Below are 26,911 nucleotides of genomic sequence, written 5' to 3'. Positions count from 1 at the left end.
TAAGGGAAGCATAAAAACATGAAAAGGCAAATTTTTTCAACTTAGAATGTTAATGAACCCTTTAATTTAAAAAGTGTATCATAAATCTTTTTTAGTGTTTGAATCGGTACTTAAAGATTGACCTTAAATTCATTAAAATGATGATATTCTCCGTCAAACCAAGATTGAAAAGTATGCAGAGCTTCAAGATGGGAAGATAATGAATCCTTGTGTAAGACCTTGGTTTTCCGGTCTAGATTCTGAGCGATCAGGGGAAGATTTTGATCTAAATAAGAAAAATAAATATATATAAGTCAATAATAAACAAAAATATTTTTGTCTTTGAAAAACATGTTCTGAAATTAGTTTTTTTTCTTTTAGCTTTTTTTTTCAAATCTTAACATAAAAAGAAGCCGGAGCATTTTGCTTTTATAACAATTTGGTTAAACAAGAATGGATTTTCAACTTAATGACCTCATAAAAATGTCTGTTTCAAAGTATAACTGTCAATTTTAACTTAGAAAGGTAATGAAAGGTTTTATAAATAGTGTTTACATTTTTATTTAAAAAAAGTATTGCTTAAAAGAAAAATTAATTTTAAATAAGATAAGAATTTCAGATAAGATAACTCTTAAAAAATTTTAGATTATAAATTTTAATTTTTTTTAAAAATTTTTATAAATTCCTAGATAAACAAATGCAGCTTGCTTTATTTTCCTCTTTAATTGTTAAATATCTAAAAGAAAAAAGTTTAATTAAAAACGCTTCACAAATTTTATTTAAGGAAAATACTGCATTATAAAAATCTACTTAGAGTATCTATTAAAATTGAGTAGAGAGAGTAGTATTAGTCCTTTATTCAATTAAAATTTCAGACTACAGCTGAAATCTGAAGAATAGAGAAATAAGAAAAAGTATGATAATAGAGAGATAAATAAAACTAAAAGTTTCTATGATTTCCTTTAAGAATAAACCTTGTCTAATATATACGTATATAGTAACAATTAGTGCTACAGGGAGATTTATTTTACACTAATGGTAGTAATCCATTAATAAAAGATAATATATGTTATTTAGTCAAATAAATTTATTCCAGTAATTTTCTAAGGTCTTTCTGATCTTCTTTTTTATAGAATGGGCATTTCTTTCAAATCTTTCTTTTAATAATTCATGAGAACAAGCTGAAGTTTTAACCTTCTGCTCAATATTTTCTGTTGCACAATTATCTTTTTAAACCTATTCCATTGAATAAAATTTAGTTTAGGATTCCTATGGGACAAGCCTTAAAAGTAATTCTGCTTTAACTATGCATAAGTGCTGGTCCTTAATTAATATGCTATTGCTGTTTCATTTAAATAACATTTAAGAAAAAGCTATGTGCAGTGCATACAAAATAAATGAAATACCCTGAATATCTTATCTAATGATCATATTTTCATCACTAGAACCAAATCCTAATAGTTCGAGGGGATGATCTCAATAATGCTAATTAGTTAGTGCAGATGACAATTTAAGTTATGAAACCAGACACTAATACAAAAATGTACCTCCTGTGAATAAAAACACTCTTTTTTTCAATTGATTTGGATTCTGATCTTCAGAATATTCACACAATCTAGAAAAGCCACAATCTAGAAAATATGGTCCCAATAGTTTTGGCATGCAAACAGTCCAAAGTTTGGGGCTTGGTCCAAGTCAGGAGAGCGGTCCAATGTTAATTCTGCTTTTTGCGCATTTCGCCATATCTCAAGAATTTTTTTAAGCGATTTGAAAGATTTTTGCACACACTAATAAATTTGTTTATCCAAAGATAACTTCAGGCAAAAATAATTTTTTTTGTCTTCTTTCATTATTTTATTTAATAAGAGTCGACAAATTTTGAAGTGTAAGGTATATAAGATACAGAAATTTAAGATAAACATTGTAAGATATACATTGTAAGATATACAGGATATACAAATTTTTACATCATTTAAAAAAATGTAATTCATGATAAAATACAAAATTTGAATGAAATTGGTCAAATATTCCTCAAATAAAAGACTTCTTTAAAATTCTATTTCTCAGGAACTATTTAACTAATTTTGTTCAAAGTTTGTATGTTTCTACATACAGTCTCTAAAGAGATAAAAAAAAGATTTTATACCATACAATTCAAATGTCCATCTTCAACTTAAAGAAGCTTTGCTGTGGGTAAAATTTTTTACATTTGTCATTCCCTCATGTCATTTTTTAGAGTAAAATAAAATACAACCTTATCGAGAAAGTGGATAATTATATGTTGCTTTCTTGTATGAATATAATTGTATGTGATTGACTTCAGAAATTAATTAGGCCTAACTGTTATTTTTAAATTTTATTGAATTCATCATTCCCTCACAAGTGTATAAAGTGAGGGAATGATTCAAGATGAGTATATTATCAAATCTTTTTTTGTTCAATCGTGCCAGCCAATTTTATTTCCCAAACCTGTAAAAACTATTAAATATATGAGACTAAATTATAATAAATATTAGATATACTTAGTATGTTATCATTTTCAAACTTTAGGTAGATGTAACTTAGATAAAAACATGTATTAAAATAAAATATCATTCCCTCACTTTTTAAATAGTGAAAATATTTAATTTACTTATTAATTAATTTGAAAAATAAATTAATAAATTAATTTATTAAATTAATTAATTTGTTTATTAAATTAATTAATTAATTATTAATTATTATAAATTAATTAATTATAAATTAATTATTTAAAAAATTAATTAATCTAAATATTAAGTATAATTTATAGGATATATACTTTCTTTATAATGTCATTACATATTTCTATTAATATAAAAAGTTTCAGAGCATTTTATTCACTTTACTTTTTTGGGATTTTATGAACTGAAAAAAGACAGTTTTCGTGAGAATGACCCATATAAATTATTGTATTTCATCAGGTTACTATTTCATAATATTTAACTCATATTGTAAATTTCAAAGCGTAATTAAAATAAACTGTACCACCAGTAATGGCTGGCTTCAGTTGTTGAAACAAGTTTTTAAACTAGATGCAAAAAGATAAGTGTAATGCCAAAATCATAATATTAAACTATCATCACCTAAGCAAAAAAATTACATGATTTTTCTTTCAAATACCATATTATAGGTTTTCTTTAAAAAAAAATTAACTAAAAACAACATTGTACAATCTATGTACAATATATTTAAACAATAGTAATCTTAATTAGTAAATCATATTATATATATATATATATATATATATACACTGGTGGACAAAATTAAGAGATGGAAAGCATTTTCGCACATTCATTCGCACATGCAAGATACCCGCACACCTCTCCATGCGCTTGACAATGGTTCCGTGAATGCCCAGAAGTACAGGCAGGAGGTCCTAGAGCCCTATGTGCGACTTTTCAGGGGCGCTGTTGGCCCTGAGTTAATTTTAATGAACGAAAATGCGCGACCACATAGGGCTCTCATGGTTGATGAGTATCTGGAAAGCGAGGATATTCAACGAATGGATTGACCAGCCAAATCCCCTGACCTGAATCCTAATGAACATGAGTGCTCTTTACACTATTGTATTAATATATTTTGCTTTGGCTACATTGATACAATATCAGAAAGCACTCTTTTTCGCGGATATAATTGTGTGGGCTGATGAAAAGATTATATCTTTTATTTTCCGGTTTTCTTAAAAAATTTCATCCTTTTTTTTTAAGAAACAGTTGTTTGCTATTTTTTTCATTATTATTCCCCCCCCCCTTTTTCATATGTCTATAATTTTCCTTTGTTTTATCTTCATTTTGAACTTTTGAATATATATATATATATATATATATATATATATATATATATATATATATATATATAGATAAAATACAAAAATTATAAATACTTTTGTATCAATAAAAGCATTAAAACTCTTTTCATAAAATGTCTTTAGTAAAGAATAGGTGTAGAGATATTCTATTTTGGGACTTCAAGGCTGAAAAAATGAATAATAATTAGATTTATATTTCAAAGGAGTTATTTTTAGAATCTTTCCCTCTTTCACTTCCATATTAGGAAGCAATTAAATGATTTTCCTTAATGCCGAGGGTTACAAGGTAAACTAAGACTGCAATACTTTTTACCACCTTGACCTTTTTACCACATTTTCTGTTAGTATATAATGCAAGAGCAATGGTTTTTGAATGACCCTTGCTGTATGATGTGTTCCATGTAAGATCTGCCGCAACTATCCGGAGTTTTGTCCACCCCCCTCCCTTGTGGAGAGTGGATGTGAAATGTTATAGCCACCAGCCTACCCATAAATAAAACTAATGAAGGAATAATTGGTTCACGACTGAATTATTTGAGCTAAACATAACCTATGATAACAGGGATGTAGCCCTGTTATTACATATATATATATATACATATATATATATATATATATATATATATATATATATATATATATATATATATATATATATATATTGATTGCCAGCTTAGTGAAAAGTATTGCAGAGTAAGAATTAAATCTAGCAAAGAATTTGAATAAGTTGCAACAAAAAATATTTGCACAAACCTATAATCTAATTTGATTTTATTTAAAAGAATAAAACAACCATTTTGCAAAGGAATGTTTGACTAGAAAAATTATTACAATGTGTGCTGTTAGATTTATTACAATGATAATACGCGTATACTTATTTCAAACCTCATTAGCTACTTATGGCAACATTGAATTCTAAGAATGTTTATTTTCCACATTGGTTATAAGGTCTTTCCATGTTTTGAAAAAGAAGCAATTTTTCATGACTTTATCAAAAATAAATATTTCTGGCAATTCTAGATCTTTCTTGATCAGTGATAATTTTGTTTTAGTAATAAGTAAGATATAATAAGGCATACTACTAGTCAAATAAAGTGAGCCACATATAAAAAAGTTATAGTTTATAAAATACAAATATTAATGAAAACTACTATACTTGAAGACATTCAATTGAAATTGGGTATTCAGCTTCTACCCATTTTGGACGCACATGTTGACACAAAAAAGATTTTGGTATCTTTCTTGCTTCATACATATACTAAGAAATATCAGCTAAAACATCTAAAGTGTGATGTGGAACCTAAAAATATTTTGAAGCAATATTTTTATAAAAATAAACATGCAATTGATTTTAACAAACAGCAAAAATAAAAGAATTAACATGTCAGCAATTGATTACTATAGACACTTACTGTAACAGCAGTGTCTTGTAGAACACTGTTACTTGATAATGTTGAACGACTAGCTTCAATAGCTAATTCATAGATTAATAACTGCTGTCTCCTTTGTTTTATCTAAACTTTGATTTTGTAAGATCTCTCCAGTCTCATTAGGAACATGGCATGACATTTAGGATTATTCATCTGTCTTCCAACAAGCTGCAAAGATTTAAAAATCACATAAAAGTCATAGAGTTGTATGTAGATTATCTGAACCACTTTCAGCTGAATACTTCAAATAACCGGAACATAAATTTTTTTTTTCATTTATGGAAGCACTCCACCTTTTAGAATAACAAGATTTAATATTGAATCACGCACCAGACTTTTACCCCATTTTTTTTCTTTTAACAAATCCCAGACAATGATGTTCCCAGTAGTATTCTAACCGAGTATGTAATGAAAGTAATTAGCAAAGCACTACATTCCATATAGAATGTAGCAGTAAAACCCCTTTTTTTCACATAAAATTCTATTTCATTCATTTATTAGTATAAACCCTTACACTTTAACATAGGTATCAAACTCTCTAAATCACATTAAGAAATTTTACAGCTGAATCATTGGTTAATGAATGAAGGCGTTACAAATTAATATTTTACTATTAAAGTAGGCTGCTTTGATTTTGAATATAAAAATCATTACCGTTAAAAAATTCTTGATTTTCAGAATTTATTAATAAATGTAGATTATTAAAATGATGTACCCATATAATTTGAATGTTTCAACTATCTGACAGCTATATGCAATAAAGAAATATATATATATCAAACATTTGCTAAAGGGTTCTTTTGAACCAATAATTTTGTAATTGTAACCGCAATCTATCAGGTTTTTTTTTCATTGAAACAAAGTGATTTTTTCATCATTACTGTCAGCAAGTTTGGCTATTTTTAAAAATTATTCCTTTTTGTTTATGATTTAAAACACTTAGTTAAACTTCCAACAAAACGATTAATTTTTAAATACTACTCCAGGTTCTAAAAAGTCTCTAAATACTTTTTTAATTAAATATTTAAAAGTTACATTGACTGAGCTAGGTAAAAATAAGTAAATACAAAAAATTTTTGGTATAAATTGAAATAACAAAACTTTCAGATTTTTCAGCATATCTAATTAATAAGCGCATGCTTTATCATTTTCATTAGAAAATGAAAATGAGTAAATATTTTTTGAGGGAAAAAGGCTAATGAGCTAAAATCACAAAAGATAGAGGGAAAAAAAACCACACCTTCAGCAAGGATCTTCCAAACTGTCTAAAACTTTTCACAGACTCAGGTCAAAAAATAAATAACCTGCCAAAATATAACATAACCAGATTAAAATTGTGAATGTTGACTACAGATTAACTTAATTTTATAACAGTTTTAATTTGTTAAAAGAGAACGTTGAAGTAAAGATAAAAGAAAAGCATTTTTTAAACTACAGAAAATGTTAAATAATTTATTTTTTCACTATTTTTTATGCCTTATATTTTATTTTATTCAGTTCTCACTTCTACCATGATTATGGAATGAAATGTAACTGCGATTTATTGTGCTCTTTAAAGCTACAACTTTAATTATCAGTGATTCAAACCACTTAATCAACGTTTTTCAGAAATAATCATGAATATTTTTAGTAGTTTTATAATAAATATACATTTTGACAAATCTAATACCTTTTTTAAAATATTGCTTAATGATATACACTAGAAAAAAAAATATAAAAAATAAGAGTCTTAAATTTTCCTTTTGTATTTAAAATAATTAAAAAAGAAGATTCAGTTACCAGAACAATCATTCAACTACTCAAATGACAAAGTTAGGAAAAAGTACAAATAAGCAATATTTCTTTGAATTGATAAAGTATAGATATTCTCATTGATATGAGCCGAAACTTTTGACAGCACTTTCATTTGTTACATAATGAATGGTTATTTTTACATATATTTAGAAATCAATAATATACAACAACTAATAAATACACCATCTCAATAATGTGAAATGTTATTTTCTAAAACCAGCACAAACAAATTTTAAAAAATTAAAAATTCACAAAATAAAAATAATCACAACTCAAAATCCGCAAAATAAAACACTTAAAATAGTTTGATAAATAGTTTAGTAACCTAGAATAAATAGTTTGAAGTAACCTGTGAATTCTTTCAGTCATAGGAAAGAATCGCAATAAGAATAAATGTGCATGCCTGGCTCATTAATGTTTTTTATTGTGATCTTTCAAAAGTGGATTAAAAGTGTTTCACATACTTTTTTAAAATTAAGATTCTTTTAATTAGAAGGAATAGAAAAACCATATTTTTTTTTTCATTTTAAAATCGTACAGTATCAGTAAAAAAAATTACTGGAGAGATAAAAATTAGTTCATAGTAAGAGGTAAAATTACTTTATGGAGAATCCATGGTAATTGGTCCATTCTATGTAAAAAATGTAGAGGAAAACAATCACATATTTAAAGTCATATCGAAAGAGATTGTGGAACACTTACAGAGCATCCACATAACATCTAATGTGTGGAACAGTTGATTGCATATGACAGCTTAGTCCAATAATATTAATAGTTTGGAATTAATAATTCTTTTGAACTCACTGAGAATTTCCTTTTAACAAGAGCAGCAATTAATAATACCCTTCCCCACGAATTATTAGATATAATATTGAGCTAATGAAAATTTTAAAGTTTTAAAATTCAGTTAACTTTTCATAAATTCTTTTTAATAATATGTAAAACATTTCTGGTTAACTAAATTCTGATATTGCTGTCCTTCATTATAAATAAACAATATGGATTTTTTAATGTTCTGACTGATTTTTTATACGAAAATAAATTTTGAAAAAATATAATTATACATGATTATACTTTCAGTTATACATGAGTTTTCTAATTTGTTGAATTATAGATAGTCGGGCTGTCATTTTACTTCGCAAAGTTTCAAAAATTTAATACAATTAATTATGTAATGCTTTTTTTCATTTTTTTCCCAGTTGAATGCAACTAAATTTTATCTTTCAAAACTACATTTTAAAATTCAACTTTATTTTTTTAAATAGTTTAAAGGTTTTCAATTTATTATTATTATTTGCTTTGAGTACAAGGTCTAAAATTTTCCTCAGCTTTTTTGAAGAATTAGCCACTATTTCAAGAATTCATCTCGTGATTAAATGTCCAAATTATGTATTTTACACTTTTATAATTTTTTTGCATATTTTAAGTGTCAAAAATATGTAGCAATAGGAAATCAAGCAAACTATTAGTTTAAACTCACAATGTTTAAAAACATTAGATAATCAAAGTTACTAATATTACCATTCATCCAACCATGAACTAGAGAAGTTAAGGCAACTTTGCTTTTTTTATCTTTGTATTTTTAAGGAATTATTAGCATACATAGATTCCTCAACAGGTAGAAACATTTTTGGTGCAACTTTTATCCACATATTTTTTTTTCACTTTTATTACAGAGAAGGTAATAGATCCCAAAAATACACTGGAATTATGTGCAGAACATAAAGCTTGTAATAATTGATAGACTACAAATAAAGGTTGAACAGTTGATCCACCAAGTATGTGAGGACTGAAATGTCATTCAAAGAACAGATGATTTGTTCACATAACAGAAGAGAACAATTAGCATTACACAAAAGGTTTGCAAAAGGTTAGTGTCTCTGCAACAAATTTATTTTGTATTACTTTTTTTCAACCTTTTCTTATACATTTATACAACTGTAGTTATGAATACATTATAAAAATAAATTTCATCACACAGTTAAAATAAACTGTAATGACAGTTAATATCTGTGATACATTGGTGATGTGAACCTTTGAAATATCAAGATTGTGATGAAATGAAAAAGTCATTACTACAAAAAGAAAACAAAAAAAAAATATATTACATTAGTTTTAAGTAAGTAAGAGTCATCAGGTATACACGCGATTTAATTGCAATGCATAAATATATTCTTCTTCAAGACACATAAGAAGGGCTCATATACAAATAGTAAAATACTAGAGTTTAAAAATTGAATTTAGTAAACACTTTGTAGATAAAACACTAAAAAATGAACTATCAGTTTACTTAAAATTAAGATACATTACAGCTCAACAGTTTGGGAACAAAATTACATTTTCAAAAGATTAGTAATTTGTATTCAAGATAATATTTGAAGTGTAAGAATAATTTTTTAACAATTTATTGGGAAATTTTTGGATTTATTATCAGAGATTGCCAAATGCATGGCTTAAAGAAGGCACCATAAACAAAGAAGGTTGTCAAAATGTGCTTATTTACCACATAAATAATTATATGTACATAGAAAATATAAATAGATATATTTCATATACTTTTCAATAGGATTTTTGGATTTCTTTTTATAAAAAAAAAAGTTGCAGCTGTTAAAGAAAATACTGCTTAGTATATTTATGTCTCTGTTACTTTTTCTCCTCAACACTCTCGTGCCAACTTCAAGAGAAATACAATAATTTCTGTTTAACCGTTTGAAACATGTAAACCCAAGTCTCTTTCTTAAGTTCCTTTTAAAAAAAAAGTTAATGATCAACATTTAATTACTCAAATGCCTCTAAAAATAAGTGGTTTCAACTAAATATCAATATACTACACACTTGGACATAAGAAAGGGTTTTTTGTATTTGTTTTTACCAAATTTTTTCTTATGCATCATCACAGAATTTATATTTATTATATCTAATTTCTAACAGTTCCTGTCAAAGTGAATCAATCCCTTCAATATTTGCGATGGAAGGATTTTTTCATCAAACCTACAATTTACAAAATATCTACAAATAATTTTTTCATGTCTAATTAATTGAAGAATGTTGAAGTGGCTACTGAATCTGACCCTCTATGATAATTCATTAACTATTATCTATGATATAACTAATAACTATTATCTATGATAATTCAAGAACTTTAAGAAATTCTACTTTCAATAGAATAGAAGGAAGTAGTTTAAGATCTTGACTAATCAACAGTTAGTTAACAATAAATTGCAGCCTCTTTGATGTAAGATAAAATGTCCCTATCAGTAGACACTTGACTTCTTATCTATTAGTAATAAGCCAATTACATCCTACCATAACTTATTTTAATTATATTTGAAAGCATTTTAACCCATCATTTTATGTAAATTTATAACACTGATTTCAATACCTATGAATGAAACAATTATTTTGTACATTATGCATCATATTTGAATCAATTCTCTTGAATTTGAAAATGTTCATCTAGTGTCCAACAGATGGCCTTCCGGTCTCAATAAGGAATTACAGAGAGTGTGTAAAATCCGTTTCCATAACCTGAAAGACAGACTGACTGTTTCTGCTATTTAGAAATTGTGTTCAAAAGTCCAGCCTTTTAGCTGTAAAGGCAGTATGCATTTTAAATGCGATAAATATGGGTTGCACAAAGAATAAGAGCTAAATTGAATTCAACAGAACATGTTCAGCATACTCATGATGTTGTAAATGTGCAATATACCTACCGTATTTTTCGGCGGAAGCGCCGCGGCGCTTTCGAAAAAAAAAGTTGTTTTTTTCCTACATGCGGCGCTTCCGATGCAGCGGCGCTTCCGACGAAATATTTTTTAGTAGCAAAAAATTTTTTCAAGGAAAGTTATTTAAGATGAAATAATTTTCTGAGAGAAAGACTATTAAAAAAAAAAATTAATAACGAAGTCTACGAAATATTCGCCCGTATCGCGATCTGCTGCAGAACATCGGCAATTGTAATTTGAGCGAACAGAAAAGGAAGTAATAGGACCCTAAATCCGACACTCACGGGACTGACGAAATGCCGATTTTTGGATCTCTTTCGGAAATTCCAATATGGGCCCCTAATATTACTATAATTCAATTCCATTGTTAATTTCAGAAAAACCGATAAATTTAGTCAAGTTTCGATCGTAGATTATGATGGGGTGAATTTAAAACTGGCCCACCTAAAGAAATTTTACTAATCAAAATAATAATCTATATAATATAATCAAGAAGAAATATTTCGAATCCTATGAAGAAGAAATAATCGTTTCTTCTTTGGAGCGAGATCATAGTTCTCGTTTTTTCTTTTAGATAACATTTTGTTTTAACAAAAGACGCTTACCTCGCAAGAAAAAAAAAAAAAAAAAACTAACAAGGAACTACAAAAAAAGAAAAAAAAATTAACAATTATTGCTAAGAAACTAACAATGAATAACAACAAAAAACAAGCGAAAAACTAATAACGTTAAAAAAAAAGAAACAAGCAAACAACTATTAGCAAGAAAAAAAACAAGCTCACTATTTCCAAAGAAAAAAAAAACAACAAATTAGCAGTTAATAACTAATAAAAAGCGGCAAAATAAAAAATTAATAAATCGAATAAAAAACCGCAAAAGGGATAGAATTCATTTTGTTGTCTACATGGTAGTTTCAATGTCAACTGGGTGTGGCCAATTTATGGTCAAACAGAGGAGGGAGATTTGGGGGCGAATCAGTAAAGCACAAGACTAGCTGTCAAGATTGATTGATCAGTTTTTTCCAACTTGCATTTCTTTATTTTGTTCATTGGAAATGCAGATGTTTTTACTTCTCAATTTATTTTAAACTGCTTAAGAAACAGATGTTTCCTTTGACACAGATTTTTTTTTTCAAGCTTCTTTTTTATTTTTAAAAGATAAAATAAAGTAAGTTACTTCAACAGAATAAAATTCCAAATAAAAAGAATATAGCTGATTTTTTTTTTATCTTATCAATATAAATTTCTTAAAAAAAAAATTAGATCAGATTAAGTGCTGAATTTTGGAATGCTGGATTAGGGGTCCCATACCCTTTTCTTTTCCCCAACCCCTTTAAAATATAACTGATTGATTTCTCCTAATCAGCTCCAGTAGAAATGACACGTGGAGGAGGTGGGGTGCACCCCTCTTTTAAACATTTTCTTCTCTTTCTAGTTGAGTCACATTGGGTTATTTCCATTGAAGGAGAGGGCATTCTACCCACTAAAATTCCACCCCCTAAGATTGTGAAAGTGAAACTTATTTCCTCTTCTCTCATTCCTTCAGAATTTTTTTGGGGCTTGTTTAGTTATTTATTATTCTTGTTATTGTTAGTTATTTCGTTATTATTAGCTGTTTCGTTATTATGTATTAGTTTTTCCTCAAATTGTTAACGGTAATAAATTTTAAAATCTTTTTATTTTAAAATTTTTCATATAATAAATTTTTATTTTACTTTTCTTATTACATTGTTTTACTGATTTCTGTAATCAGTTCAGCGTAGCTACTGCACATATAAATAATTTTTTTGCTGTTCTTCTGTTCTTTGGTGCGGTGCCAACTGGTAAGAACAACTTTATTTTATATCGTTTTGTTGTTTTCTTTTTTCTTTTTTTTTTTGCTGAAAAAGAAATTTTTTATTATAATTTAGAAATTAAAACTTTACTTTATGAAATGCATAAAAAAATTTAATTTTTTATTATACAGATATTCTAAATGGTAATTTAAAGGTCTCTTCTAAAAGGATGCTGATATGCCCGGTTTAGCGCCATTGCGGCGCTTACAATAACTTTTTTTTTTAAAATTTCAATTTTATCGATGTGCGGCGCTTTCGCCGAAAAATACGGTACTATACATTTTTTATTAAATAATAATAAAGATTTTCAGCAAATATTCTTTATTTTAAAGCCTATAATCAAAATTTCAAATAAGAAATTTTCATGACAAAATTCATAAAATGAATGGTTAAGGAGTTTTTGCTAAAACTTAAATGTTTTTAAATCTCAACAAATCTTTTCACTAGAGTTAAGGTCATTTCAAAAGTGGTCCATGAAAAACATATTTCATAATTAAGCTATAAATAACATGAATGGTGAAACTTTTTCTTTAATCAGTGTGTCAATGAAACTATGATTTTGGTTTGGTTTGTTATTTTTAAGTGTACCACATATTGTACTTCGTTTTAAAACTCATTTTAAACCCTTGCTGTGATTTTAAGCTATCGAATTATGTTTTATTACTGCATTTGCTGGTTAGAGATTAACTTGTATCAGATATAAGTTGAATAAAAAGTTTTTGAAAATATTTCAATTTAATATTAAGATTTTTAAACAGTACTGAAGAAGGCACTCACTGTTGTAAGCGAACAAAATGCTAAGTTAATGTTAAAAGTTTTTAATTTTTTATAGCATGGAAAATTAAATGCATCAATGCAACTTAAAATATTATTTTAATCTGCCTTCATTTTTTATTTTTCATTTTCTAAAAAAAATCTTTTTCAATTTTAGATGCCTTCTTAATGCACTTATTACGTTTCAAAATGCATTTATATTACATTACAAACAAATATATAATATCACATTAAAAACAAGTATTAAAATATTCAATTTTCCAAGGATTAAAATACCTGATTTTTGAGTTCAATTTTTCAAATCAGTACTTTCACATTCTTCTAATACTTCACCAAGATTGTGTATTTGATCACCTATATAAAATTTTCTTAATTCTATCAATTTCCTTTCCCAAATATCAAACCACTCAAAAAAGTGACATTTTATGATCATTCATCATAGCAAAGTGAGATCTTAAAGCAAAACTGCTATGTTTTCTAAGATTTTCAAAATGGAGAAAATAGCATGGATAATATTTCATCTGAATTTTGTAATAAATCCAAACAGGTCTTAAAAATATTTTTCTGCCTTTGGAAGATAAATCGGCGTAACTCATTGTCAATTCTATTCCAACTGTCTTTTAAGCAAAAAGAAATATTTAAAGTTCTTTGTTTCAATTCCTTTCATATATATCAAGGATATAGAATATATATCAAATTTGCACTTGAAGGATCTTACGATTTCAAACTATATATTTTCAATTTAAACTTTCCTTTGCAATTCCTAAGTTAAATCAGTTGATGGTGCTGCAAATGTAAAAAAACGTGAAATTACACCGTTAAATTGAATCCATAAATTAAGTAAATTCTTTTTTTGGTATGAAAAATTTAATTTCATCTAAAAGTTCCTCAAATTTGAGAAGAATTTGTCTGCAACATAAAAAGTTTGTCCTATTGAGATTCTATTTCCTGTCACAACTCAGAGAACTTGCGATTTTTTAAAGCCCATCAAGAAATAAACTTTAAGAATTCTAGTTAGAACAGACAAAAGATCATAAAATAAATGCATATTAACTTTTGCACACAATGGTGCCAATGCTCACACTCATTTCTGAATCTACCTTTGCTGTTGTCAGTCTTAAATGTTTTTTTTTTAAATGTTTTGCAGTAAATGTAAGCAAATAAAGTAATTTATAGTACACTTGTTGTGTGCAACCATTACATCTGTACGCCTAGTGGCACGAGTGTCGTAGCTTTGCCATCTTTGTTTTATAGTGACCAGATTATAATGCTATCAGAATGACAAAAGTAGTCATCATAAAAATACATAAGTGATTTTGTGATGTAACTTTTCAATGACTATAACCTAATTTATAAATGTATCCACAAAATTTTTTGCACAACCTAAATAGAGAATTATAATTTTATGGAAAAGAATATACATGGCAGGGAGATATTATTAAATTACTCATTATAAAAGTTTATTAAAAAAGGGGTAATTAAAAAAATAATACACAAATTTAGTTCAATATCATAGTTTTTTATTCCCATACATAAAGAAGAGTGGGGAAAGATAGGTTAGTTATGATTCAAAGGGTGTTGGAGCTGAATTGCTCAACATAGAAACTGTCAGATATTCATTGTTTAGTGTTGTACAAGACAACACTCCTGAAAAGTCACACATGTACAACTTTTGTTATAAACGATTTTTTTCTAGAAAAAGTCAAATCACCCGGGAATTTAGATGGAATGGGAAAATTTAGAAATAAGATAATTTCAATGAAAAAGTAGCAGATATTTCCATTTTATAAGGTAATTTAGGAAAATTATGCAAGCAATTTAGGGGAGAGTCATGTAGTTCCGCTCCCCCCCCCCACCCACTGTCAATTTCACATGTATAGAATATTTTTTCAAGTCAATGGGACAATGGACATTAATTGTTATACTAAAAAAAGATTATTTTCAAAGTTTCAAGTATTTATGCAGCTGTTAACATGGTAAACAATAGTTTTGAAAATATGTTGAATACAGTAGTCATGAAATTAAAAAAAAATTGGTTGCCCCGCTCACATGAATGTCGGATATCACTGCCAAATTTTATTTCATCGATAAATGAACGGTTGCAAAGATTATTATTTTATTGCTTCAAATTTGAATGTTATATGCATTTTTAACAGCAAATATTGTTATTAAATTATAGAATTCACTAAAAGTATATAAATATGTAATAAATAAAATAATGTTGTGATAAAAATGATAAATGAGGTTTATCTATTGTCAATACATTGGTCATTTTTATTTACACCTGAAAAACCAGTCAAAAAACATAATTTTTGTAACTGGGCAGGGCTACCCGACAAATTTTTAAAAGAGCTGAAAAACCTGTTTTTTTTTATTTCTATTTTTTTAAGTTAAACTATTTTTTTTTGGTTTATTCTTTTCGCATTGTTTAACCCTTTCGAGCCGACTGTCACATATATGTGCCAGCAAGAAACGCACTCACTTCCCGCCCGACACACCCATGTGTCAGAGAGTTTTCTCGTTCACCCCCGACCGTCACTTATTTGTGCCAGCGTTTCGGAACGTTTTAAAAAAATGAAATTTCTTCCAAAAGATGGCATTGTATGTCCATATGGTTTCAGAGACACGTAGATTTGACCTTCTACTCAAGATGAAAGTACATTCACAAATTCCTTACAAAAAATATAGCATTTTTTCAAAAGAAAATTGCAGGGAATTTTTTATATCAAAACATAAACTACATTCTGCAGTCTTCAAAAACTACACAAATTATGAAAATAAAGTTTTTGTGCTTGGAAGTAATAAACTTTGTTCTGGTACCCATGACATTCAAAAACAAAAGAACATTAAAGTTGACATAACTTATTTACACAGATGCATTGAATTAATCAACAACAATATGATAGGTGCATCTTTAAGACTAGTAAAGTGCAATTCAGAGCTTGCCTACTAAAAAAACAGAATTAATTTTGACACAATCAAAGTACCCACTTTCACCCCACTATCGAGTCTTACACCACTCTTCCTTTATAATATTTAAAATAATAAAGGAATTGATACCTTAGATAACTGGATTAGAATGAATAATTATGCTGCTTTCTTTTCTTCTTTCATTTAGTTAAAACATATTCTTCCAAATATCACACAGAGCTTCAGAATAAGTCTGTAAAAAATTCATTATTACAATTTAATAACAATCCAGTAAAAGAATAAATTAGCATAAAGACAAAGAAGAAAGCGCAAAAAGAACACTTTGAAAAAGCATTAATGTTGTGAACATATTTTCCCATACAAAGGTGCAATATTAGTTGGTTTGAGAATATTGATGCAGTATCAAAAAAAGCATATTGGCATAAAAAAGCATCATTGCAACAAATACTATAAAACAAAGTTTAAATTAGAACATAATATTTTGTAAAGATATTCATAAATATTTTCTAGAAAGTTAGTTATAACTTCCTGTAGATATTATTGATCAACACACTTTAAAATTAACTTCTTTTATTATTTTTTTGATTAAAAATTGGCCTGCAATTTTTAACTTTGAACAAATTGGCATATTATTAACACAGTTATTAATGTAACAATTTAATGACTAAAAATATTAATCAACTTTAAAGCAAAAACAACAATCTGACTTTGTGTGAAGTCTTACGAAAAAATTTTTTTTTTTAAATGGCTTAGTGTAATGAGGTTAATTAAATAAATTGGCACAATCTTTAAATTAAATTCATTCAACTTTTTTTTGCACAACACCCTGAAAATTACAATTAAACAAATCTATTGTTTAAAACAGACTGAATGATCAATTAAGCAATTTTAAAAACGTTTTATGAAACGTTTTCTGAAAACACAGCCTTTTCAGGTTTGCCTTCACAGTCGAAAAATTTTCTTAAGTCTGTTTGATAAAGAAGAACAGAATAGCGTCTAGAGTTTTGTTACTGATAACTGAATATTTTCTCTCAGGTTGCATTGCTACGAGGAATGATCAATGCTATCTTCATAAACTTGGAAAACACACTGTAGGCATTATATTTACTGCTTCTAACTTCAGACTGTTTTGTATCAATCTTATCAAATGAATGAATGAAAAACCCTGAAATGTCTTAGCACACGACTAAGTTTTTAAAATATCAAGAAATTAACTCTTGTCATCATATCCTAAAACTGCTACAAACACAGACAATTTTTCAAATATGTGCATCTCAAAAATAAACAACTGAAATCACTTATATGCTTTGTAAAAAGCAGTTTTTTGGTTACGAAACATTAAAAGCAAAAAATTTTAAAAAAATTTTATTAAAAAAAAAAACTTATTGACAAACTGAATAAACTCATATACCTACTACAAAATTGTTAATCTAAAAGAAACAATGTTGGGAGTTGTAAGAAATGTGCGCATGGATCCACAGACTAATGCAATTAGATAAGGGGAGGGGGGAAATGAGGTCCTAAGATTCGACACACAAAAAAGATTTAATACCCAAATCCTGAAAGTTATTATTCTGAGAAAATATCATGCAGTTTTTTAGGTAACTGCAAATAAGAAAAACATTTACAGAAAATGAATAAAAAACTGAATAACTTCACATCTAATAATTAATTTTTCACACACTAATAAGGAGATGGCACTGTGTGTGGCGTAAAATCTTAATATCAAAAAAAAAATTAGCATTATAAATATCAAAATAACAAAAACTAAAAGCAAATTAACAAAATTAAAAAGTAAATTAATAAAATTAAAATTATGTACCTATAAGTTTTACAATTAAGTGCATGTTTCATAAGGATCAAAATAGAAAAATAAATTTAAGAAGAAGTTATGAAAAATTCTATATCTAACTGATTCGAAAAGAACAGTTTTCCCTTACGTATGAGACAAATTAAAAGTGCAAAATTTGCGGCAAAAATGTATAATAAAAGAAAATTACAATACCTTTTTTTCATTTCATAATATTAAAGGGGGAAAAACTGACACAAACACAGTTATATATTAAAAATGAAATGACATAATAGATCACATTAAGAAATAACAAATAAGTACTAAAAGTAAAAAAAAAGTTTTATGAAAAATATTTCAAAACTTTTAAAAAATTTTTTCAAAGTTTTTAGAATTCTTTATAAAAATATACTAATTTAAACACATAAAAAATTAATTTGAAATATTAAAAATATAGGTAAATAGATAAAGCAAAATAAACATTAATTTTAAAAATTATAAATATATTTATTGAAAAACGTGAAATAAATATTTGTGTTGAAACTGAAAATAAACGCTGGCCCACCTAATATGGTGCCCCTGAAAGAGAGGCCAGTGACTGCCCTGTAAATGCCTGAATTGACGAAAATGTTAACACAGGTGGGCATTGGAGAAAGAAAGAAAAATTTTGTGTGCCACTGGCTGTGAACTATTTGTAAAGATGTATTGAATAAATATTGTGTTTCTTTGCATACTATATTAAAAAAAAAAATATAAAAAGTATTTAGGATCTTTTTCTTTTCCGTCACAAAACAATTCATTTCAAAATACAAAAACTCAAGCCTGTATATGATGTTATAAGATATAAATAGATAAATCTCATTTCTGAACAGCAATAGTTTTGGTGCAGTCTAAGGAGTTCTAATAAACATAGCTGGTTTTTTAAAACTTGCTTTCTTTCTCACAACATTTTAAATTCATCGACATACTTCTTAAACAATAACTGTTTTGAAAATATCAAAAATTTTAAATTATTATATCTGCAAGCCTTTTATACAAAACTTGGAAGATTGTATAAAGAAGTCTATTGTGTTACTCCTTAAAATTGCTTACTTTTATTTTTTATGATCATCAGTATGGGTACAATTTTCAAAAAGGATTTTGAGCTTTTTCCTTTCTCTTTTTTTTTTTTTTTTTTTGAGAAAAGTATAAGCTGAAGTTATTTCAGCTCTCAGAAATACCTTGTTTACATAATATGATGTTTTTTCTTGGGAGAGTTGCTTAAAAAACGTGTTTGCAAACTTACTGCTGGTAATATATGTCTTTTACATATTTTAGGTAAGTAAAATGATTGAAACTTATTTCGAATTTATATGGTGGATTTGCCAATTTTTTTTTAGAGATTAAATGCCCAAAAATCGGTAAGCTACTGCAGTTAAACAAATAAAATCATTAGTGGAAGTTTAATTCTCTGTCGAGACCATTTAAGTGTCAGGGTCAAATCTGTCAACCCCATAAAAAGGTGAAACATACCTCAATAAGGGGCCGTTCAAAAAGTACGTACATCCCGAAGGGGGGGGGAGAGGATTTGCTATTATGTACGGTTTTGTACAATGGGGTGGGGGGGAGGTATTATACAAAGTACGTACTTTATAAACATACACCAAATTTAAATTTGACTTTATCCTACACACTCCTTAAGTAAATATTTAATTTTATTTAAAACATAATTATTTTAATTTTTATGAAAAAGGGGGGTAGACTAATAAAATGTACGTACTCTAAGGGGGGGAGCAAGACCTTATGTACGGTAATGTACAAGGGGGGGAGGGGTTTAAAATTTCTCCATTTTGTGTACGTACTTTTTGAACGGCCCCTAACACACATCTTTTTAAACAATTTTTTTAAAAAATAAACAACCTATGTTTAATTTAAGTAGTATCATTAAAGAAGTATTATTGGCACATAAATTAGTCATATTTCACAAAAATAATAAACTTCAATTATTCATATCTGCAAACAAAACTAGGTTTTATTTTTAAAAAATCAAAAATTTGGCTCATACAACCAAAATCAATTACATAGCTGCTAGTAGTTACAAGGTGTGACAAAACTAATGGTTTCAACTGTTAAGGGTAAAAGAATTTACCAAAACATAAAGAACTTTTACCATACAATGTGTGGGCTCAAAAATCAAGGGGCAAGCTGAAAGTGAGTCCTTCTGGAGAAAAATGGAAACATAGTAAATAAAATTTATTCCCAATTATCAAGAAATTTTGGTTTTCTATTAGTTAGGAATATTTACAGAAAAAAACTTATTTTTTCCAAGACATTAAAAATTATGAATAAAACCGAAACAAATTAAATTAAATGGGTGATACTAAAAACCAAATAGAAAATAGAATTGCTTAGCAATCCATTCCTACATAAACATATTTGACTTGCAATTTTTTATATAACAGAAAGTTATATTTTTTTACAATTATCTTTTTAAATAACTATATTTGCATTATTAAAGTTTTATACAGAATTATAAAACCTACATAACATAGAATCAAAGAGGTTACTTGAGTATTAATACTTCACAGTATATCATTATAAAAATACAAGTATGGAATTTGCGATTAAGATTTCAAAATGCGATTTGTAGTAGAAAATACAATTAACATGGTATACCACTAAATATTTAAATTAGTTCCATGACTAATTTAAACATTCAGTGGGTGGAAATAAAACTAACCAAGCATATAGCTTCATCAAAAGCATACATGTTCTTAATGCTCTTTAAAGATAATACATATGATTAATGTTCTTTAAAGGAATTCTTAAGATAAGGATTTCTTCAATGAGGTCCATTCTCTATAGTCTTTTAAAATTAGAACATTTTAATCTCATTTCTCGAAGCTTATTTAAACAAACAGAAATTTAAATTTTCTGCCCAATTTTTATTCTGTTTGTTTTGATTACGACGTTTATGACTTTCTATTTCTGTTACATGAGTTCTTTAATCTTAAAATAAATGATCAGTTTAGTTGTTTACTCTCAAAGGGCATTCCCACTGTTTAGGATAAATTCGCGAATGGAGAGATGTGAAGCATAACCTGAGAAAATGATTATGTCTTGAGGGAAGGGTTAAAACAAAACACTAAGTGAACACTTGGTGAACACTAAGAAAGGAAGAGATTGATTGATTTGTTCATTTACATCGCACTAGAGCTGCACAATGGGCTTAAAAAGGGACAGAAAATATCCATTAAGAGTTTTTCAGACATGCCATCGCAGTTTGGACCGTTTGCAGAAGGTGTCAGATAGTTTCCATTATGCTAGTTGGGTTCGCGTGCTTTTTGACAGCGCTGTCAAAATAAGATGGTATGGAAAATAGTAGCGAGACTTCGCAGAACATAAATTAAAGAAGGTAGAAGATTAAAGAAAATGACATAAATTATTACTTTTTATTTTTAATTACTACTCATTTATTTAATTATTACTACTTATTAATTTCAAGTCCGCCTAACTCCCTTCGGACGGAAATTTGCCCTCTATGAGCCGAGTCACCCTACAAAGGAAAATTTTCATAGACCAATTAGAGGGGCTGCGAACGCCCCTTAAGTCTTTTCTTTAGCTCACCGGGAGAGGGTACATGAAGCTATGTAGTAGCCCGATTTCCGTACAAGCGTGGGTCAACGGCTAAGAATGCGTGCTAGTGCCTGATGTCTTAAGCGATGGGGTGCGGGTTCGAACCCCATCTGAGGATAATTTTCAAATTTTCTGGATTTTCCAAAATTTATAAAATTTTCCAAAATTCCTGGAGAATTAATTAATTTTTCCTATATTATTTTTTTAAACTCCTTTTACAATATTTTCACGATAGTTTAGCATTCGAAATGTGATCCACGCTTAAAATCAAGTGTCTTTCTAGGTGAAAGAACGAATAATGGAATAAAAACTAAATAAAATTGCGGGAAGAGGTTCAAATTTCAAGTCCGTCTAACTCCCTTTAATATTAAGCTATAACTTTCAAACTCGGGCGGAAAGTTGGCCTCTATGAGCCAAACCACCCTACCAGGTAAAATTTTTTATAGACCATATAGGGGGGAGCAAATGCCCCTTAAGTCTTTTGTTTAGCTGAAAGGGAGAGGGTACTTGAAGCTATGTAGTAGCCTGATCCCCGTATAAACGTGGTTTCACGGCTAAAACCGCGTGCTAGTGACTTACGGCTTAAGCGATGGGGTGCAGGTTCGAACCCCGGCGGGGGTGAACTTTTAAAATTTTTTATATTTTTTTCTTCTGTTTTTTTTACATTATAATATTTATTTAAAGTGTTTTTAGATATATTAAAGGATCCTATATATAAAAAATTATTTTGTTTCATTCAGGAAATTTCAATTAATGCTTAAAAACTGCAAAAATCTCGGAAATTTAGTTTATTTATATTAAAATATTTTTTTTACTCCTTTTACAATATTTTCACGATAGTTTAGCTTGCGAAATGTATTCTGTGTTTGAAATCAAGTGTCTTTCTTGGTGAAAGAAAGCATAATGGAATGAAAAATAAAATAAAATGGCGGGAAAAAGGTTCAAATTTCTAGTCCGTTTAACTCCCTTTAATATTAAGGGATAATTTTCAAACTCGGACAAATAGTTGGCCTCTATAAGCCAAACCACCCAACCAAGAAAAATTTTTATAGATAATATAGGGGGGCAGCAAATGCCCCTTAAATCTTTTGTTTAGCTGACTGGGAGAGGGTACTTGAAGCTATGTAGTAGCCTGATCCCCGTATAAACGTGGTGCAACGGTTAAGACCGCGTGCTAGTGACTTACGCCATAAGCGATGGGGGGTGGGTTCGAATCCCGGCTGAGGTAAATTTTTAAAAAAAATTTTATATTTTTTTTTTTTTTTTTTTTTTTTTTTTGCATTATACTTTTTATTTAATGTGTTTTTCGATACATTAAAGGATCCTACATGCAAAAAAAAATTTTTTATTCGAGAAATTTCAAATACAGCTTAAAAACTGGAAAATTCCCGGAAAATTAGTTTATAATTTTCTTTTACTCCTTTTACAATATTTTCACGAAAGTTTAGCATCCGAAAAATGCTCCATGTTTAAAATCAAGCGTCTTTCATGGTGAAAGAACGCATAAAGGAATGAATAATAAAAGAAAATAAAATGGCTGGAAAAAGGCTCAAATTTCAAGTCCATCTAACTCCCTTTAATACTAAGCTATAATTTTCAAACTCGAGCGGAAAGTTGGCCTCCATGAGCCAAACCTCCCTACAGAGAAAATTTGTTATAGACTATATAGGGGGGCCACAAAGGCCCCTCAAGTATTTTTTTTTAGCTAACCGGGAGAGGGTACTTGAAGCTATGTAGTAACCTGATCTCCGTATAAACGTGGTACAACGGCTACGACCGCGTGCTAGTGACTTACGCGTTAAGGGAGGGGATGCCGGTTTGAATCCCGGTAGAGGTCAATTGTTAAAACTTTTTATACTTTTTTCTTTTGTTTTTTTTTTACATTATATTATTTATTTAATGTGTCTTTCGATACATTAAGGGATCCTACAAGCAAAATAAAATTTTTTTTATTCAAGAAATTTCAAATACAGCTTAAAAACTGGAAAATTCCCGGAAAATTAGTTTATTTATATCATATTTTTTTTTACTCCTCCTACAATATTTTCACGAAAGCTTAGCATCCGAAAAATGTTCTATGTTTAAAATCAAGCGTCTTTCTTCGTGAAAGAACGCATAAAGGAATAAATAATAAAACAAAATAAAATGGCGGGAAAAAGGCTCAAATTTCACGTTCGTCTAACTCTCTTTAATATTAAGCTATAATTTTCAAACTCGGGCGAAAAGTTGGCCTACATGAGCCAATCCACCCTACCGAGAAAATTTTTATAGACCATATAGGGGGGCCTCAAAGGCCCCTCAAGTATTTTTTTTAGCTAACCGGGAGAGGGTACTAGAAGCTATGTAGTAGCCTAATCTCCGTATAAACGTGGTACAACGGCTAAGACCGCGTGCTGGTGACTTACGCCTTAAGCGAGGGGGCGCAGGTTCGAACCCAGGCTGAGGTCAATTTTTAAAATTTTTTATATTTTTTTCTTTTGTTTTTTTTTACATATTATTTATTTAATGTGTTTTTCGATACATTAAAGGATCCTACATGCAAAAAATAATTTTTTTTATTCGAAAAATTCCAAATACAGCTTAAAAACTGGAAAATTCCAGGAAAATTAGTTTATTTATATCATTTTTTTTACTACTTTTACAATATTTTCGCGAAAGTTTTGCATCCGAAAAATGCTCTATGTTTAAAATCAAGCGTCTTTCTTGGTGAAAGAAAGCATAAAGGAATAAATAATGAAACAAAATAAAATGGCGGGAAAAAGGCTTAAATTTCAAGTCCGTCTAACTCCCTTTATTATTAAGCTATAATTTCCAGACTCGGACGTAAAGTTGGCCTCTATGAGCCAAACCACCCAACCATGAAAATTTTTTATAGACTATATACGGGGGCCACAAAGGATCCTCAAGTATTTTTTTTAGCTTACCGGGAGAGGGTACTTGAAGCTATGTAGTAGCCTGATCTCGGTATAAACGTGGTACAACGGCTAATACCGAGTGCTGGTGACTTACGTTTTAAGCGAGGGGGTGCCGGTTCGAAACCCGGTAGAGGTCAATTTTTAAAATTTTTTATATTTTTTTCTTTTGTTTTTTTTTACATTATATTATTTATTTAATGTGTTTTTCGATACATTAAAGGATCCTACAAGCAAAATAAAAATTTTTTTTATTCAAGAAATTTCAAATACAGCTTAAAAATTGGAAAATTCCCGGAAAATTAGTTTATTTATATCATTTTTTTTTACTCCTTTTACAATATTTTCACGAAAGTTTAGCGTCCGAAAAATGCTCTATGTTAAAATCAAGCGTCTTTCTTGGTGAAAGAACGCATAAAGGAATGAATAATAAAACAAAATAAAATGGCGGGAAAAAGGCTCAAATTTCAAGTCCGTCTAACTGCCTTTAATATTAAGCTATAATTTTCAAATTCGGGCGGAAAGTTGGCCTCTATGAGTAAAACCACCCAACCATGAAAATTTTTTATAGACTATATACGGGGGCCACAAAGGATCCTCAAGTATTTTTTTTAGCTTACCGGGAGAGGGTACTTGAAGCTATGTAGTAGCGTGATCTCCGTATAAACGTGGTACAACGGCTAAGACCGCGTGCTAGTGACTTACGCCATAAGCGAGGGGGTGCAGGTTCGAGTTCAATTTTTAAAATTTTTTATATTTTTTTCTTTTGTTTTTTTTACATTATATTATTTATTTAATGTGTTTTTCGATACATTAAAGGATCCTACATGCAAAAAATAATTTTTTTTCGAGAAATTTCAAATACAGCTTAAAAACAGGAAAATTCCCGTAAAATTAGTTTATTTAAATTAATTTTTTTTTACTCCTTTTACAATATTTTCACGAAAGTTAAGCTTCCGAAAAATGCTCTATGTTTAAAATCAAGCGTCTTTCTTGGTGAAAGAAAGCATAAAGGAATAAATAATGAAACAAAATAAAATGGCGGGAAAAAGGCTCAAATTTCAAGTCCGTCTAACTCCCTTTAATATTAAGCTATAATTTTCAAACTCGGGCGGAAAGTTGGCCAATAAGAGTCAAACCACCCTACCGAGAAAAATTTTTATAGACCATGTAGGGGGGCCACAAAGGCCCCTCAAGTATTTTTTTTAGCTTACCGGGAGAGGGTACTTGAAGCTATGTAGTAGCCTGATCTCCGTATAAACGTGGTACAACGGCTAAGACCGCGTGCTAGTGACTTACGCCTTAAGCGAGGGGGTGCCGGTTCGAACCCGGGCTGAGGTAAATTTTAAAATTTTTTTTTATATTTTTTCTTTTTTTTTTGCATCATACTATTTATTTAATGTGTTTTTCGATACATTAAAGGATCCTACATGCAAAAAAAAAATTTTTTTAATTCGAAAAACTTCAAATACAGCTTAAAAACTGGAAAATTCCCGGAAAATTAGTTTATTTATATAGTTTTTTTTTTACTCCTTTTACAATATTTTCACGAAAGTTTTGCATCCGAAAAATGCTTTATGTTTAAAATCAAGCGTCTTTCTTGGCGAAAGAACGCATAAAGGAATAAATAATGAAACAAAAAAAAAAAAAAATGGCGTGAAAAAGGCTAAAATTTCAAGTCCGTCTAACTCCCTTTAATATTAAGCTATAATTTTCAAACTCGGGCGGAAAGTTGGCCATTATGAGCCAAACCACCCTACCGAGAAAATTTTTTATAGACAATATAGGGGGGCCTCAAGGGCCCCTCAAGTATTTTTTTGAGCTAACCGGGACAGGGTACTAGAAGCTATGTAGTAGCCTAATCTCCGTATAAACGCGGTACAACGGCTAAGACCGCGTGCTAGTGACTTACGCCTTAAGCGAGGGGGTGCAGGTTCGAACCCTGGCTGAGATCAATTTTTAAAATTTTTTATATTTATTTCTTTTGTTTTTTTTTTTTACATATTATTTATTTAATGTGTTTTTCGATACATTAAAGGATCCTACATGCAAAAAAGAATTTTTTTTATTCGAAAAATTTAAAATACAGCTTAAAAACTGGAAAATTCCCGGAAAATTAGTTTATTTATATCATTTTTTTTTACTACTTTTACAATATTTTCGCGAAAGTTTTGCATCCGAAAAATGCTCTATGTTTAAAATCAAGCGTCTTTCTTGGTGAAAGAACGCATAAAGGAGTAAATAATGAAACAAAATAAAATGGCGGGAAAAAGGCTAAAATTTCAAGTCCGTCTAACTC

General features: G+C 28.6%; 1 protein-coding gene across 27 annotated transcripts in view; it reads right to left on the bottom strand.

Moving 5' to 3' along the window:
* LOC147812665 (inversin-A-like) overlaps positions 1-21,048 on the bottom strand; it is a 77,967-nt gene extending 56,919 nt beyond the window's left edge. For 18 of the 27 annotated variants that reach the window (XM_087162015.1, XM_087162014.1, XM_087162023.1 and 15 more), the window contains exons 1-6: positions 20,805-21,033; positions 16,426-16,528; positions 6,479-6,542; positions 5,221-5,406; positions 4,965-5,108; positions 123-265 (exon numbers count right to left, since the gene is read on the bottom strand). Coding sequence is in view for 3 of the 27 variants with exons in the window: in XM_087162016.1 (XP_087018142.1) it covers positions 123-265; positions 4,965-4,974 (153 nt within the window). In the remaining 24 variants the exon portion in view is untranslated. Of the gene's footprint in view, positions 266-4,964; positions 5,109-5,220; positions 5,407-6,478; positions 6,543-16,425; positions 16,529-20,804 lie in introns of all 27 variants that reach the window. The other 9 variants (XM_087162006.1, XM_087162007.1, XM_087162009.1 and 6 more) reach the window with 8 other exon arrangements.
* Between the last annotated feature and the right edge of the window lie 5,863 nt (positions 21,049-26,911).

This window comes from Parasteatoda tepidariorum, chromosome 4 (assembly GCF_982258835.1).
Source record: "Parasteatoda tepidariorum strain Cologne lab strain chromosome 4, Ptep-v5.0, whole genome shotgun sequence".
In the NCBI taxonomy this organism is placed as follows: Eukaryota; Metazoa; Arthropoda; class Arachnida; order Araneae; family Theridiidae; genus Parasteatoda; species Parasteatoda tepidariorum.
The sequence above is the reverse complement of the archived record's forward strand: the minus strand, read 5'-3'. Positions and strand labels throughout refer to the sequence as shown.